Source organism: Amphiura filiformis, chromosome 3 (assembly GCF_039555335.1).
Source record: "Amphiura filiformis chromosome 3, Afil_fr2py, whole genome shotgun sequence".
NCBI lineage: Eukaryota > Metazoa > Echinodermata > Ophiuroidea > Amphilepidida > Amphiuridae > Amphiura > Amphiura filiformis.
This window is the reverse complement of record NC_092630.1, coordinates 75,897,120-75,914,883: the sequence shown is the minus strand read 5'-3', so window position 1 is coordinate 75,914,883 and position 17,764 is coordinate 75,897,120. Positions and strand designations below refer to the sequence as shown.

Below are 17,764 nucleotides of genomic sequence, written 5' to 3'. Positions count from 1 at the left end.
ATGTGACGTTTTGAACAGAGTAAAAAACGACCACTTATTCGCTATTGCTGAAGTATACTCGCCGAATCATGTACCAATACACAAGGTATTGGTACATTAGACTGCCTAACTGGCCTGTATCTTGTTTCGGCCAAAGAACGTCTGTAATACATACCTGTTTTTAATGACTTTGCAACAATGTTTCTATTGTCAGCAATAACAGCTTGCATTCACACTTTTGAGTTTATATGGTGAATTTTCATACACATCATAAATAAGTGAAATCAGAATATCCTGAAAGGAATTTAGGTAACTAATTCAACGACACTGACCTCGCAACAGCTAATGTTTTCATGTAAACATGGCGTCATTAGACATTTTTAGCCTACGTTTCGTATCCTACTATCGGATCGTTGAAGCAACGAAACCTCAATCCCCGGCCTCATTCACAAATTCACTCACCTTCCTACACCCCCAGTTGAAATAAAACTCGAAACATCCCGTGTTTTTCCTCAAAACTACATGCACCTTCATTAATAAAAATTGAAATCCTAGTAGAAACCGTTATCGAAAATTGTTTGATATAAAACGTCACCAAAAGTAATTTTTCTGAAGAGTAGATACAGCGTGTCAAAATGGCGGCCGCAGTCGCATCCCCCCAGCTTTGTACGTGTACCCAGGTCACGGTATGTCTACGTGACGAACAATCAAGGTCAGAGAACAGTGCAACCTGTCTGCTGTCATGCCGTAATGGCTCCACCCAATGAACGGCGCTGTCAATCATCCTTATTGCCTTTGTCGAACAGACTTTTACGCAGGTAAGAGCTCACGCTGTCCTCACTTTTAGGATCGACGAGCGTCAGGCTGACACAATGTGGTTGTGTAGGAGACTATCATCGTGATGCCCACGTTGGAACCATTGGTATTGGTACATGAGATCAGGTATATTGGTACATGAGATCAGGTATCATGGGTATAGGTATTGCTTAAATTTTAGTTTATGTTTAATATCCCAACTAATTGTTTTTCGATCATTACCATAATTACTATTACTTACAGTTTCTTTTTGTATGTAATTAGCTGGAACATATCCAACGCGTCCATGGTCATTGGCAACCTTCCACCAGTGGGGATCAGTTGCCTGATCCAACACAGTGAATTTTTCGCCTTCTCGAAAACTTAGTCCTCCAGCATCTTTGCATTGAAATGAGTATATTGCCCGATACATGGTCACTCACTCAGCTGCAATCTCCTCATGTGCACTCCTAACTGATTATTTTCAATGCAGTTTAAGTTAGGGACCAGGATGAAACCTGTTTAGTGTCAATTATTCACCCTGTACCACTACGCCCATTTCTTCTTTTTCTAATCAGTGGGCAGTTCCATGGGATTAGATTCCACTTTGTTGCGGAGCACCATGTCGATCGTAAAAGACCTTTGTGACCCAACGCGAGTAAATGAGACTGTCGGCACAGAGTTTAGTGTTCTTGGTTATTTTGTATTTGTTCATTTTGTGTATGGAGCACCGCACCGAGCACCGCTAATAAGGGCGTAGATTACCCATAGATTTTAACACATAGATTGGAATTTTCTGCCTGAATTTTATTAATAGAATTTGAATTCAGCTGACGACGGTACAGCGTTCAGACCTGGCGACACTCATGATCACTCATCATGCGCGCCAAAGTTTCTTTTGTGTAGGCCTACACTCGTGTTTTTTGCACTATTTTTGAGTGCGCTCACGCAAACCTGACTTTATAGCGTTGACCCCCATAGGCAACATGCCTACATTCCGTGGTAGGCCTATGTGACCACCAAATAACTTCTCCATTGACTCACATAGTCAACTTTGTTACCGCATTTTCTACCACAGCGGGCAATATTTTTCATTTTTTATGTCATCCCTGTATTAATTAAGGACTGAATTTTCATTTGAGCTTGAATTTTGGTTAGCTTTAATGATTCATTTTTTAAATTTAAGTGTTGAAAAGTAACGCTAAAGCTACCGGGCAAAAGTAGCACTAAAACTTGTTCCGTTAGCAGTAATCCCGGGCAGTAATTTAGACAGGGACTACTTTTCTTGTGAAATTGATTTGTATAAAATTCATATCTATTTTAGTCATTAATAGGCTAGCAGAACATGCCAACCTCGCGAAGAGCAAAAAGGACACAATGTCATTGTCTCCTGCAGCCGTTTAATAAACCGGAACATTGTAGTGATTTGGTGTAATGCGCCCTTGAATATGTTCATTTGTATGGAGCTAATAAACTTGGAGCCCGTGGGACTCAGGCTAGGTCCTCAGATAGAAACAGACACTGTGATACTACTAGAAACGCTCAATGTTTATAATAAGCATTACATTTGTATTGCCCGGTGGTCCAATAAATTCGGGAATATTTAAAATTCTCTTAACAATCGTGCAAATCATGTTAAATTTGTCGTTTTTGACAGAGATAATACATACATACATAAAGATATTTATAAAGCGCCTTTAAAATTTATCAAAGCGCTGAACAAGGAGAAAAAGGATGGAAAAAAGAAACACAGAAGGAACAAGAAAGAAGCTAACTGAAAAGGTGACGGTTTTCAGTTTCTTTCTGAAAACTGGAATTGATGGAGACTCCCATGCTTTAGGGAGTTTATTCCATTCCCTCGGGCCAGAGACAGAGAAGGTACCGGTATTTAACTCATGCTGCTCTAGCCCCTAGGCTGACTAAGCAGAGTCTTATCGGAAGAAGATATCAATCCTTCTCTTCCGGGAGCATAGGTTGAAAGCCCGGGTTTGAAAGCTCACAAAGATAATTAGGGCCCGCGCACGGCCCTGAGAGCACTTGAAAACATAAAGCAGAAGTTTAAAAAGAATCCGGTCCTGGATTGGGAGCCAATGCAAATGAATGAGAAGGTTGCGCGACTAGCTCTTTTGCTCAAATAAAAGGGGTCCCACAGTTAAGCAATGGGAGAAAATTGTCTTTTTTTCAATTTCAACTTCAATTATTATAAAGGGAAAGTCTTTTATTTTTTGGTTCACTCTTAATTGTCTCATGTATATATTAAACTTTACTTACCCCGATTTTCAAGGAAATCTTAGTTCACCACGTAAACTTCACATGGCTCAAAATTCGGACCGCTCGCCATTCAATCAATCAATCAATCAATTCTGGACTTCCCACCTCTTGTTTCAGGTGCACCGCTTTATGCGTGAATGTCACTGGTAACTCCACAGACGAAAACACCACACTGTCACAATAGAATATAAAACACTCAAAGCAAGCCAAGCTATATGTATTATGTACATGCTCAGGTACTAGATTATGGTGTGAGTTCAAAATAGCATTTGAGCTGATGTTGAGAAGTTATGAGTTTTAAATGTAATGCATGCATGTAGGTGATGCACAAATATATTAGGTTCTGGCAATAGCAGGTATTTAACACTGGCTTAGACCTTGCAACTAGCACAAATACATAAGGTGGCTAAAATACAAATTGTGCCATTTCAGATACAAAATACAATTAATCAAAAATATACAATGAAAAATAGCTGCAACAGCATTATTAAATACATATCCGCAAAGTCGGCTAATGCGAGAAGTGCCGAACATGTCAATTATTAAAGCATGGACTGTAGCTATTTTGTTTCTACAGTCCATGATTATATAAAACAAGAGGGATGCGGACACACAAATGAGGCCAAGAAACTATTAAAAATGTAGTTTCAGACCACAACAACAGGCTATGTTGTAGAAATCCTAGCAATCAGAGCACTCCGGTGGACATGTAAAGTGTAGCACCAGCTCCTTGTGATGGCTTCGATTTCAGCTGTAGAATCCTTGTACCATTAAGTTTACTACTTTCTGTGTTTTGAAATTTGTTGACGTTTTAATGATCCCCGATTTCCGGTCGATTATTTTAGCTGTGTCATGTCACGTGCATGACGCTAGTGGGTACCAGCCAAACGTCAGAAAAAAAAAAAAAACACGATCGCCGATAACGATGATGTGATATGGGACTTACATAGGATTACACAGAGATATTTCTTGCCAAAATTTGACCATTTCTAGGTAGCTTGGCCCTACTTTGTCTGCGTTATATGAAAAAGGATAAATGTGCAATGCTTTTGATGTTTTGGGAGACTGGGAGGGATCAGAACAAAAAAATGATGGAGCCTATTCTTGACTGTGTAATATTCCTTCAACCAGCTACCGTGCGGTAACAGTCTTATACGATGGACAGATAGTATCAGTTTGTGAATGAGGACATCGTATAAGTTCCTTGTACTAAGGAAATCTGATGAAAGACCTTGTCGTACAGAAGCACTAAACACCGCAAGGTATTCCCAAAATCTCACTCGATTTACGGAGAAATACACTGACATGCACCCTGTGTCATTAAAGTAGCGTGCTATAGACGGCCCTCACTTGATAATAGAAAGTCCGATTGACTTGGCTCAAACGGTATTTCCTAGAAATACTTTGCCCGATTCTACTCTCTAAAAAGGAATCTGATTGGTTACAAAATGCCGTCGTACCGCAGGAAAAACCATACCCTCTTCCGTACAGTCCTGCATAGTGTGTTGTGTGGTAATGTACGCATTGCGCATTGACCCCGAACGCCTCTGTACACACAGCGTGCACATACTGGAGTCCAGTATAATTTATTTAAAGAGACTTTCATAGGAAAACTTTTCCATATATACCGTGTGCAATAAGTTCGTTCCGCCCCACCCCGAAGCATCTATAATGTTTTTAAAATTAAACTTAAACAATGCATTTTAGGCTATATTTTGTTATTTGTTATTTTGTTACATTAGTAGAGATGTTAAACCAATTTATTTGAAGTCATAGTATCCTTGGTGGTCAATCACCATGATCCCCTTCAAAACGTGCTTTCCCCAGTTACCGTCCACTAATAGCGCAAAAAGTTCCTTATTCTTGTCTAGGCTTGATTGGCCATACGCTCTGGACTCTATCTGTAAGTTGTGTTATCATTTTACAACAAGGAGTTTCACAAAAACCTTTCATTTAGAAGGGTTTAGAATAGACCACAATATCTCTATTGGGTTAAGACCTTTCTTCATCCATTCTCTAGCAATTTCTCTCTGCTTGAACAAGCCACTGTCGGGTTTTTTTGGACGCCATCTTTAAATTCTCTGAGGTTTGTGGTTCTCTAAATTCCTCAAAACACACGTCTGTCCACACTACAAGAAATGCATAATGCCTGGAGAATTTTTACACCATGCATGCCTTAAGAACATTCATAGCAAGTAATCCTGAGGCCCAAAGCTGATGGCGCTCTAACTATAGTGATGATAGGCTTGGGGCAAACCGGACAGAAGGGCGGAACGAACTTTTTGCAAACCGTATAGGTACGGACAGAGAATATCAAACGCACAGCACGATTTTGCAGCTTCTGCAGTCTAAGATACCATAGAGGGCCAAATTTTTTTTATGACACTCCCTATCTTCATGATCTTGGGTCGAACATTTTTGAGAATCTGAGACTCAAGACAAATTAGAGGGCTGGCATTTTCTTCGGAAGGGGTGGGAGATCCCAAATTTACAAAAAGTCGGCGTCAATAAAATCATTGCGACCCCCCTTTTCGGCAACAAGACCCCCCCCCACACACACACCACCACCACCACCGATACACCTTACCCCCTATGCAGGCTAAACTGAACTTCAGTCCGATTTTTGAATAAAATAAACAAACTATCTGTGGTCATCTTGTGACTCCCTACATTTTCAGGCACGTATCCAGGGGTGGGGCGAAGGGGGCGCGAGCCACCCGGGTAAAAAAGGAGAGGAGAGAAAGGGAGGGGGAAAGAGGGGAAGAGAAGAGAGAGAGGGAGAAAGAGAGGAGAGAGGGAGGGGGGAGGAGGGAGGAGGAGGAGGAGGAGAAGAGAGAGAGAGCGAGAGAAAGAGGGGGGAAGTAGGATCGATCTTGAGCATACATTATGTTACCGTATTTTTCAGCATAATAGGCCTACTGCATGTGATTTTAAAGCAATAGAAGCAAAACACTATTATTTTGCGTAATGCAGGCACGGATTAGGGGGCGGCTGGCCCCTGATCCCCTTCCCCCCCTGGTGACCCCCCCCTCCCAAAAAAGGAGAAGAGAAAAAGAAAGGAAAAAGAGAGAAAGAAAAGAGAAAAGATTAAATTGCATGTAGGCCCATGCATGATTTAATTGCGAATCTTAGGCCTTTAAAGTGTCAGTGTAACATTCGGGCCTTTGTTTTAAAAAGCAATGATACCGTAAAACCTCGTCTACAAGCATATAGTGTGTTTTTGATGAAAGCTTAATTAAAACGAGACAGCCTTAAATATGCCAATACAATAGATTGATCTTACAATAGTACTTGCTTGTATATGTTTGTATCGGTAATTAATTTGCTCAAACACCATAATCTTATAATTTTGTTGATTAATGTCGACGGGATTACTTTAGCTTTCATCAAAATCACTCTATATGCTTGTAGACGAGGTTTTACGGTATATAATGTAAACATTATATGCACCAAATGACTTCAATTGGACCTTCATTTTGCATATAAACAACTGCCCCTTTTTGCTTCTGTATTTCGATGATCATGCCCAGCACTTGATGTTTAAACCAATAATTTATACAATAGGCCTAACAATGAAAATAGTGGCTTCAATAATGGCCTGCCTGTCATTTTGAAAATTTTATTTTTTTCGGCTTTTTCAAACTAAAATTTTACACAATAATATAGTGACAAAATGGTCCACCAAATGGCTTCAATTGGGTCTTCATTTTCCCAAAGTTTCTCACTTCAAAATCCCCCTCAGACTCCTCTCCCCCGCGTCGCGCAAGCTGAGGATGGCCATTTTTAATTATATATTTTGCCCCCCCCCCTTCTGACTGCTCTAGATCCGCCACTGCTAAATAGCCCCCCCCCCAATGTACCCTTTTCAAACTAAAATTGCACTCAATAATAAGCCTAGTGTCAAAATCACCCACCAAATAAAGCCTTCATTTTTCAAAAGTTATAAAGCAATAATTTATAGGTCTACCCCCGTAACATTGAAAACTTGTCCACGAATGGCTTCAATTGGGTCGTCATTTCACAAATTTTCGGCTTTTTCAAACTAAACTTTTACACATTAATAGTGCCAAAATGGTTCACCAAATGGCTTCAAGTAGATCTTCATTTGGCAAAAGTCTCTCACTTCTGAGTTTTGAAGATTAATAGGTGTGATATTAAGGGAGTGTTCAGAAAATTGGTGGGATCTGGAAAAATATTTTTTTCATGTTTAAAATTTTTTAACCCCCCTCTTCATGAACCCACTTTTTTTGACCCCCTCATATACAAAACTATTTTGACACCCCCTCATTATAATGTACCGTTCTACATCAAAGGACAGAGGAAACATATTTATGATAGTTTGTGAAATAAAATATGTGGAATGTGGAAATGTTTTGTCATTTTGTAAGTAGCTCAGATCATAAGCATGTTTATGCAACCCAGTATACGTATTAATCCATTTATGATTTGAATCAGTGACGGTGGATCTGGAACTGGAATGTGTGGAAGCATTACAAATTAGGGGAGTCGAGAGGCGTTTATTTAAAAAAAAATTTTTACTGGGATTTCAATTTTAGACTATTTTAGTCCGAAATGAAGGTGCATTTTGCTATTTGATGAGCCAGTTAGCGCGAAGCGCAATATTTGGCAAGTTGCCCTATCATGGGCCCAGGTGCTTTTCAACGTGCTAAAAAGGAAGATGCTCAGGACACTTATTGCTTTATTTTTTTCTTCTATTAAGATTTTTAGTGCGTTTCAAGATTATAATTTATAGTTCATTGTGTGAAACTCAGAATCCGTATTAAAAGCGGGCCGTATAGGCCCTACCCGGGAGGGGCACTCCCACCTTGGAGGTGACGCGTATAGAGCTGTTGCCACCCAAAGACCCCATCTTTTTTACGAACACATGCTCTGTCACCCGAAGACCCCTTATTTTTCCATTTGATCTGTCACCCAAAGACAATTTGAACAGCAAATTTCATATCATTTATCACTGATTTTGAAAAAGCAAAGAAATTCACCATTTAGAACTAGTTCGATGTTCGAGGTTTCTGTGGCGCTGTTTCGGCTCTCATCCAAAGGTTCCATAAAGGTCATGTACGTTCACACCCAATGACCCCATATTTTTTACATTTTGCTCTCACCGAATGCCAAAAATCATGCTCTCACCCATTGACCCCATATTTGTTACATTTTTTTTCTCACCGAATGCCCCTTACTGCGAAAGTGCCAGCCCTACACCTATATCCATTTCATATTGAAGTGCCCTGCCCCCCGGCCCTTTTTACGAACACATGCTCTGTCACCCGAAGACCCCTTATTTTTCCATTTGATCTTTCACCCAAAGACAGTTTGAACAGCAAATTTCATTTATCACTGATTTTGTTACTTATTTTGAAAAAACAAAGAAATTTGAAGCCATTTAGAACTAGAAATTCGACGCCTTCGAGGTTTCTGTGGCGCTGTTTCGGCTCTCACCCAAAGCAGGCGCAAAGGTTCCATTAAAAAAAAAGGTCATGTATTAAAGTTCACACCAATGACCCCATATTTTTTACATTTTGCTCTCACCGAATGCCAACAATCATGCTCTCACCCATTGACCCCATATTTGTTACATTTTTGCTCTCACCGAATGCCCCTTAATACTGCGAAAGTGCCAGCCCTACACCTATCCAAGTGCCCCCCGGCCCTCTATCCAAAAGCAGGAGTGACGTAAAAAGTGAATGTTGATTTTTACGTGCCTTTTTGGTGGTCTGCGCCCTGAACCAGTGGCCATGCGTATAATTTGACGGTACCGAATCTTACTCTATGTGAAGTTGTGGAAGTTTGAGCAAGGTCAATCATCTCTGGATCAATACACTATTTTTCTCGGTACACACTCTACACACAGCTGCACAGGGCCTGTCATGTCAATACGATATAAGCATAGCCAGGTGAACTTCACTCGATAACTAAAACAAACATCATGATTCAGGTAGGTCGCCACAGTGCTGGTTCTGACGCTGTGTGGGTTGTGGGTTATGTAAACTTCAATGTATTGTAGATTGCATGTAGACGGGAAACAGTATCAGTGAAGCGCAATCACTACACTCATTATATTGCTGGTTGCTTCAATGCTTGTGCATGTACAGTGACATACAGCATTGCACAGCACAGGTGTACAGTTTTGCATGTTTGAGCAGTTGTTGGGCACAATCGTGGTAATTTTTGTTCATAAAGTCTGCACAAAAAGAAACTCTAAAGAGACCATGTACCCGGTACATGACATATCAATCATAAAGATGTACAATCAGAAGCACTTTTGAATTGCAATTTTACAATTTACAGATTACAGTCAATGGTAAGTTACAGTACTGTTTTATCAAGAGTCACTCAGTCTCCAGCCCGGGTCTCCAGACTGCATTCCCATATAAATTCCCGGGATAAATTCCCCAGGATATGAAAAATTCATAAAAATGTTGTAAACTGTAATGATTGTTGGTCATATGTAATCTGTTGGCTGGCCATTTGATCTCAATCTAGTCCTGCCAGCAAGACTTCAGTCTTTATCATAAACATAATGACATAATGACATATACGGACCTGACTAGGTACGACGAGTTACAGTTACTGGAACTAATCTCAATCATGATATTTTGAGTCACTACAGTCTACATTATTATCATATCTATATTAAATCTAGTATTATCTAGCACCTCAAGACATGTGAGTGACAATGCAATTTATAAAAGGTCACCAGGGCATAATTTAGTGTCAGAATTTTGCATAGCAAAATTCTGAGAAAGTTTTATTTGTTTAGAGGTTAATGACTTTGCATCAGTTGTTTTGAGGGTGTTGTGAAATATCTAAACATTGTGCTTTGGAACCGAGGAATATCCCGATATTCCGAGGTCCAAAGCACAATGTTTAGATATTTCACAATACCCGAAAAATAACTGATGCAAAGTCATTAACCTCATTCATAACCGTCACCTTTCACTTTTTTTAATTCAATTTACTTCACATTTTCTTCTTTTAATTTGAAAATAGAACACAATTTTAACTTTATCTGTCGTTTTCCCTGTAAAAAATCGAATAGCCCATTAAGGAAATACCGCTAGCGACCAATCACACTAGCACGCAATCATGCGATGTCCAAATACGGGCGCCAGCGTCCATGAAGTTGTTTGAACGCCAGAACACGCCACGTAACGCGGTCATTGTAGAGCGTACTTTTTTAGCTACGCCACGAGACGCGGTCATTATACTTTTTCAATGACCTGCATTTGCGCATGCCAGTATTTAAAAGTTATTATCTGTGATTGGATCGCACTTGCTGCGTATATTAATGAGGTTATGAAATAGCAATAGTTACTTAGGTATAGCAATGACATATATGTTTGTGTGATTGCATAGCAATTTGGCTAGATTGTGTAGCAAAATGCGATGCGATACCGGTTATATTATGCCCTGATGGTCACATTTGATGAGTTTGCAATTGCGTGCCCAACTGCCCACATCTGAATGTTCCATGGCATGTTTGCCAAAATTTTCACAAAATAGCTGTACCTAAAATCTAAACTCGAGAGTAAAATCCCATTGTCCTTTTGCTGATTTAAAGCCTTAATGTACGATGTCTGTCAAATTTTAAAATCGTTAATAATAATTCTTTATTCAAAATGTTGAAATAATTAGTAACTAGCGGGAGACCCGTGCTTCGCGCGGGTCCCCGCTAGTTGAGTAAACGGGAGCGGTTAGTAAACGGGAGTGGTTAGTAAACATGGTAAACGGTGATGATAATCATGGTGTCTTGGTGTAGATTATTCATCCAGTATAGTAATGATCATGTTAGCTTGATAAACATAATTATCCAGACCTGTGATAATGTTGTTAGGCCTACTCACTCAATCCCTCAGATTACTTTTGAAACCGCTCGGGACAGAATGATTGTTTTAACTTTATCCCAACAAACATAAAATATTAAGGTCAGAAGAGGTCGCTAGAAAACGTTTCAATTCCGGGTTATAATAGTATAAAACATGTTTAAAAGTTGCTGCAAAACATTTTAAGCGATTCCGTATTGTTAATAGCTAAACCTATATCTTAATTCCCAAAATGTGAACTTTCACCCAACCCCCTAACATTTAACCTTTTCGGGCTAATACTGAACAGTTAACGACTAATTTGGTCCCTGTTGGCTACAGTTTAACATTCCCTCTGAAAAGTGGACTTTTTTGCAAATCTGTCACCCAATGACCCCATCAGCTTACACCCAATGATCCCCCCGAAATGGCTTCAAGGCCTTTACTTTGACCAAGTTTCCAATTTAATGAGGGGACACAACCCCCTGCACGGCGCGCGACACAATGGTGCTTCGTGGCCATTCAAGAAGGTGGCGGCAAAAACTTCGAGTGTGCCCCCTCCCCCTTTCCCAAATTCCTGGATCCGCCACTGTCTCACACCCAGACAAACATACACATAGGCATAGACATACCACTTGTCTGGGCACATAGGTAGGCCTACGCGCGGTAAGCCAACATGAAGTGCGTCCATACCATGCACGGTAAAGCGCGTGAAACCATGGTGCCGCAGTACGCAAGCAGGTGCGTGACTCGCCACTTGACGCGCTTTGCTGTCATGACCTGACCCATAAGGTTATTGACCTCAACGGCCTAGCAACTGACCATTTTTTTTGTTATTTCCATAGTGATTGAATAGTTTTGCAAAAATGAACGTCAGATGGTTTAATGGCAATATGTAACCGATCAATGTACAAATAAATCAGAGCTGAAAGTCAAATCATCTCGGAGCCTGCTTCTGGACAAGATTTAGCGACTTCCTATTATTTATATAGATAACTGCTGGGAAAGGTTGCTGTCCATTTTTAAAAGCTATTCATATAAAACTCATTAAAGGTCAGGTCTATTGCAAAACAAGTTTATCTCTATTATTACATTACAAGTTGACACTCATTGCAATTTTTTGGGGGTCATCCGAGGTCACCAAGGGGTCATCTGAGGTCAAATTACTAAAAACTGTTGTATTGGCATGAAACTTGGTGGGTACAGTCAACATTTAGAGTCAAATTTTTGGAAGGTAATTTCGGGGTCATCCAAGGTCACCCAGGGGTCATCTGAGGTCAAATTACTAAAAACTTGTATGGGCATGAAACTTGGTGGGTACAGTGAACATTTCGAGTCAAAGTTTCGAAAGGTCATTTCGGGGTCATTGGAGGTCACCCAGTGGTCATCTGAGGTCAAATTACTAAAAACTGTCGTATGGGCATGAAACTTGGTGGGTACAGTCAACATTTCGAGTCAAAGTTTTGGAAGGTAATTTTGGGGTCATCCAAGGTCACACAGGGGTCATCTGAGGTCAAATTACTCAAAACTGTCGTATGGGCATGAAACTTGGTGGGTACAGTCAACATTTAGAGCTTAATTTTTGGAAGCTCATTTCGGGGTCATCCAAGGTCACACAGGGGTCATCTGAGGCCAAATTACTAAAAACTCGTATGGGCATGAAACTTGGTGGGTACAGTCAACATTTAGAGTCAAATTTTTGGAAGGCCATTTTGGGGTCAATCGAAGTCACCCAGGGGTCATCTGAGGTCAAATTACTAAAAACTGTCATATGGGCTTGAAACTTGGTGGGCAGTGGGCACAGTCAACATTTAGAGCCAAATTTTGAAGGTCATTTTGGGGTTATCCGGGTCACCCAGGGGTCATCTGAGGTCAAATTACTAAAACCTCGCCTGGGCATGAAACTTGGTGGGTACAGTCAACATTTAGAGCCAAATTTTTGGATGGCAATTTCAAGGTCATCCGAGGTCACTCAGGGGTCATCTGAGTTACTAAAAACTGTCACATTGGCATGAAACTTGGTGAGTACAGTCATCATTTAGAGCCAAATTTTTGGACGGTCATTTCAAGGTCATCCGAGGTCACTCAGGGGTCATCTGCGGTTAAATTACTAAAAACTGTTGTATGGCCATGAAACTTGCTGGGTAAAGTCAACATTTAGAGTCCAATTTTTGGAAGGTCATTTCCGGGTCACCAGGGTCATCTGAGGTCAAATTAGTAAAAACTGTCGGATGGGCATGAGACTTGGTGGGTACAGTCACCATCGGCCAGGTAATCGTGCCCAACCGAGAACCACCAAAATTTAGGGTCAAAGGTCAAATTTCAATATTGATCCAATCAAGCTCCAATTGAACAGTCAAATCACCATGGCTTGTTGCAGGTTGATTTACTTCTACCAAAAGTAATCGCGAAAGCAGGTGGTCGCGAAAGCAGGCGAGACTCGTGGTTCGAAAACCGCCTTGTTTTATATTTTGGTCTATTTCTGATTTTAGGCATCATTTTGTGCAAATAGGCATTTGTGAATTTTAAAAGTTCATTTTGATGCCTTATATGGTCAATATCTCAAAAAATAAGGCCAATATCAAAAAACTTTAAAAAAACTGTTTTTGGAATGGTGCTTCAAGACTAAGAACAAAACAAAACAAACATTTTTGGAAAGAGTGTTTTTTTGTTATACAGATCAAAAATTGTAGGTAGGTAGGGGCGCCAATTTTGTTTCTTGCCCCAGGTGCTAACAACCCTAGTTACACCACTGGGTGCTATAGAAGTACAATATGCTCGCCGAGGGTATAATCTTGCATAAACAATTAATGACATAGACAGACCTTTTAAAGTCTTGTAGCGATACATACATGTAGGGATCGATGCTATGTACATTTAAGAAATCCAAAATTCAAGCATCAAAAAATATACCAGGGTCATTCCATCTCAACTCAGTGAACTCACCCAATGGGTCGGATGGTCATCCTCTCAGATTTTGTTTTAAATATCACTTATATCAATGCCCTATGGGTCAAATGAACACATTTCAAAGTAGGTCTCAAATCCTTGTCATTTCTGAGTTATGGCTCGTTGAATATTTGATGTTTTTGACGCAATTTTTCCACTTCCCATTGAAATACACACAAAATTGTTTGAAGTACCAACCAAATTTTTACCATGTGGGAAGTCTGCCACCACAACCAAATTTACACAAGCTCAAAATGCCTGTATGAACTTCCCAGACACCAGAAATCTTATTGGTGTCAAGCCATCTTCATGGTTAAATTAGTGTTTGAAATACATGTAAATTGATGAACTTTGCATACTGGGATTAATATTAATGTCAATTACTGTGTATTTCAATGTGATCTCCAAACAGTCATTTAACCATGAAGATGGCTTGACACCACTTTGATTTCTAGTACAGAGGAACATCATAGAAGTATTTTGAATATGTGTGAGTTTGATTATGGTGGCTTATTTCCCACATAATAAAATTTGGGTTGGTATTTAGGACAATTTTGTGTGTATGTATTTCAATGGAAAGTGGACAAATTGCGTCAAGAAACATTAAATATTTAACAAGCCGACAAGGCGTTGAGACCTACTGTTTGAAATGTGTTCATTTGACCCATAGGTCTATGATATAAGTGATTTTAAAGAAAATGTGAGAGGGTGACCAGCCAACCTTTTCTGAAAATTAGGTGAGTTGGTATGGAATGACTCACCAGATTATTCCCACTTGGTCCAATCCCATTTGGTCCAATCAATTTAAACTTTATTGTGTGAATATATAGTACAATGTGATTAAAATCATCATGCATGCCCAAACCCTGATACAATGGGATTAAAATCATCCATGCATGTGTGCCCAAACTGTTCCAGGAGGGTGAAAGTGCATATAGGAACAATGCCAAAAACTACGTCACGCCGGTCACGCTATTGTTCGACTTAAACTACATCATTCGCCATTTTGTAAATATTAACGCATGATCGTTGCTTTGAAGTTTCCACCGGATAGTCTGTGGATAGCGCAAGAGCATGCTTTGACCATGCGCAAAAAAATGAATATCATGAAGATGTTTAAGATTGATTCTTAGATGTTTCAAAAATTACCGTCATATTGCATAGATTCATCAAAGAATGGTTTGAAGTACTAACCTTATTTAGTAATTTTAAAAAATCGGGAGAATTTTACAAAATCAATGTTTTTACCTGTCGGTATTACAACTCGTGAAACACATTAGTGATGTGCCTGGGTGACCTAATCTACTAACCTTTAACGTTTCCTCTATGAACTCTAACCCTCCTGCAATATGGCGCCTATTGTCTAGAGTTAAACTACATCATTCGGTGTGTTACGTAATAGCTACGATGCCTATCCCTTTATATCCCTGACTGTTCTTGAGACAGTTTCTCAGCTACAATCGTGGGAGTCAAAAATGAGCCCACACATGGCCATGTGTCTTGAGGTGGTTGAATATTTGTTTCATCACTAAATTTTGATGCTTGCGCATCTTTAAAACTAATGACCCAATTACTGCTAAAGTATACATTTTTGGAATAAATTATACAGGGTGCGTAAGAAAATATATCGGGTGATATCATGGAAAAAAAAACCTGATGATTTTACTAGCAAATTGATAATTTATTGCATTTGCTACTGTTTATGTAGACTATGCCATAGTCGAATTTTTATTAAAAATATGTTATTATTAGTCATGATGAACCCATTTCGTTGAACTCAAAATTATACTGATGTTTATTAAAATGAAAGTATTCAATAGTAAAATGGTCATAAAGAGTTAAAAATATCAGACGATTAGTGACAATAAAAGTAATTGAATGCAACATTATCTTGCATAATTATAACGGCTCACTTTAATACTGAACAATTCTGATTTTGGAATCCACCAGTTTATTGATAGCGAACCCAAATTTCGACTATGAACTTTGAATTGTAAGCAGAACTTTACCCCCTAGACTTTGCTCTCTAAAAACACATTGTCAAGCATACTTGTTTATCAGTCCATTAACCACAAGTACGCGCTAGATGTTTGATGAGAGATTAACTTGCGCGTCAACACAAAAGCGCCGAATGATACCACAGACAGTTGTTTACGTGTAGTTAATGGTAATGGCGCGGGCCCAGACGATTTAAACCATAGCGAGGTATGGGCTTACCAATCACAAGGCAGATCCATTTAAAGATGCATTACATCATGGCCAATTTTAGTTAGGCCAGAAATTGGCCTAACTCTCCATAGAGTCCTGTGTTAAAAATCTTAACCGCAAGGCAATGTCAGTAGTCCACTTGGGAAGCTAACAAACAGAGGGAGTAGGGTGACTGATCAGATGTGAAAATCTATCAATTGTGCACACATTAATTAAATCAGAGTTTTAAGCTTTTACAATATCCAGAGTATGCACAATGGGCAAGTACATGTAGACTACGGGGTAGTCTACTGTTTATGAAAATGACCCATATGAATATTGACCCAGGGCTTATTTTGAGTGCCACCCCCGGGTGGGAAAATATTTTTATTATATTCTTTACTTCCTCTTTCATTTGACACAACTTGGGGTTCATACCTTTGTGGCATTTAAAGATGTGTAAATTTCAGACCAAAAGGTTGGTAAGTAAGTTAGTAAGTAACATACACTAATATAGGCTAAAACCATTTCATGGTTCAGCAAAAATTATGACTTTATGTCCTCCCATACATGTAGAACTGTATGTTAAATGGCCAAAATAACCAGTGGGGTTTCTTTCACTTTACCTTGTTATATTAATTTAGAGGTTTCTTCGCATCAGTTATTTGAAAGGCATTGTGAAAAATCTTAACATTTTGCCTTTGGAACCGAGGAATATCCCGATATTCTGAGGTCCAAAGCAAAATGTTTAGATTTTTCACAATGCCCGACATATTACCGATGCAAAGTTAGTAAGTGCATTTTGATACCCCATATGCTGTGCAATTATTAACAATGCTGTTATGCTTTTAAAGAAAAATACCCAAATTTAAAAGTTGTTGTTTTTTACATGCCACAATCCTTGCATTTAATTAATTGCTGTTTAAAGGAAACTTTTAAATTTGGGTATTTTTCTTTAAAAAATACTACTCTTTGCTAATATTTATTGAATGGCTTGAGTGCACGACACAATTACAGGGCACCATGTGGTGATATTTGAGTTAGCATTTTGTCTTGCTACATAAAAAGTGGAACCAATGATTTTTGGCATCCTTACACTTCAAACTAGAATTGGTTCCATTCTTTTTTCTATGCCCCTATGCTTCCCACAAGAGGTTGAGGGCCAAAATGTAAATTTTGTTCTATCATGTTGTAATATACCTCAAATTGTTCCTCTCATTGCTTGGAATAAAAAATTAAATTGTCATATTACATTAGGGTGCTTAGTTCTGGAGTTATCCAGAGTAAATTAGGTCAACTGTCTCAAGCAAAAAGGCCACATTTTCAAAATTCATTGATTCATTTGTGTCTTGTCTCAAATTAATCCTCTCGACAAACAAAATAGGAAAATAATTTGTTTGAGAAATGTATAACCTTGGAATCAGATAAAATCATGGGTCAAAGGTTATGCATGTACATATTTCTATTGGACTTTGGCTGCGTTAACTCTGAAGGAGGACATGACAATGCAAATTGCACCAAAATTGTGAAGCATTGTTTTGGTGACCCTCATGGAGGGGAGCATGTTATGGAGCATTGTTATACATGTACCTGTTTTTGCTTCTCATATCAATACTGCAGGAGCAATACGATTCATAATTTTGACTTGAATGATAAGGATTTGCTACCGTAAAACGGGGTGGTTTTGGACAATTTTGATGTATTGTCCTAAATATTTTTATAATGATCAGTAGAATTCTGAGTTTCATGTTGGGTTTGGCAAT

The 17,764-nt window shown here is 39.1% G+C and overlaps 1 protein-coding gene and 1 pseudogene across 1 annotated transcript in view; one reads left to right on the top strand and one right to left on the bottom strand.

The window, feature by feature from the left end:
- Window positions 1–1,374, bottom strand: part of LOC140149141 (NCK-interacting protein with SH3 domain-like) — a 31,208-nt gene extending 29,834 nt beyond the window's left edge. The window contains exon 1 of the mRNA XM_072171325.1: window positions 1,037–1,374. Coding sequence (XP_072027426.1) covers window positions 1,037–1,207 — 171 coding nt within the window. The 5' untranslated portion in view covers window positions 1,208–1,374. The remainder of the gene's footprint in view (window positions 1–1,036) is intronic.
- Window positions 1,375–8,858: 7,484 nt separating this feature from the next.
- LOC140149131 (ATP-binding cassette sub-family C member 9-like) overlaps window positions 8,859–17,764 on the top strand; it is a 57,222-nt pseudogene continuing 48,316 nt past the window's right edge.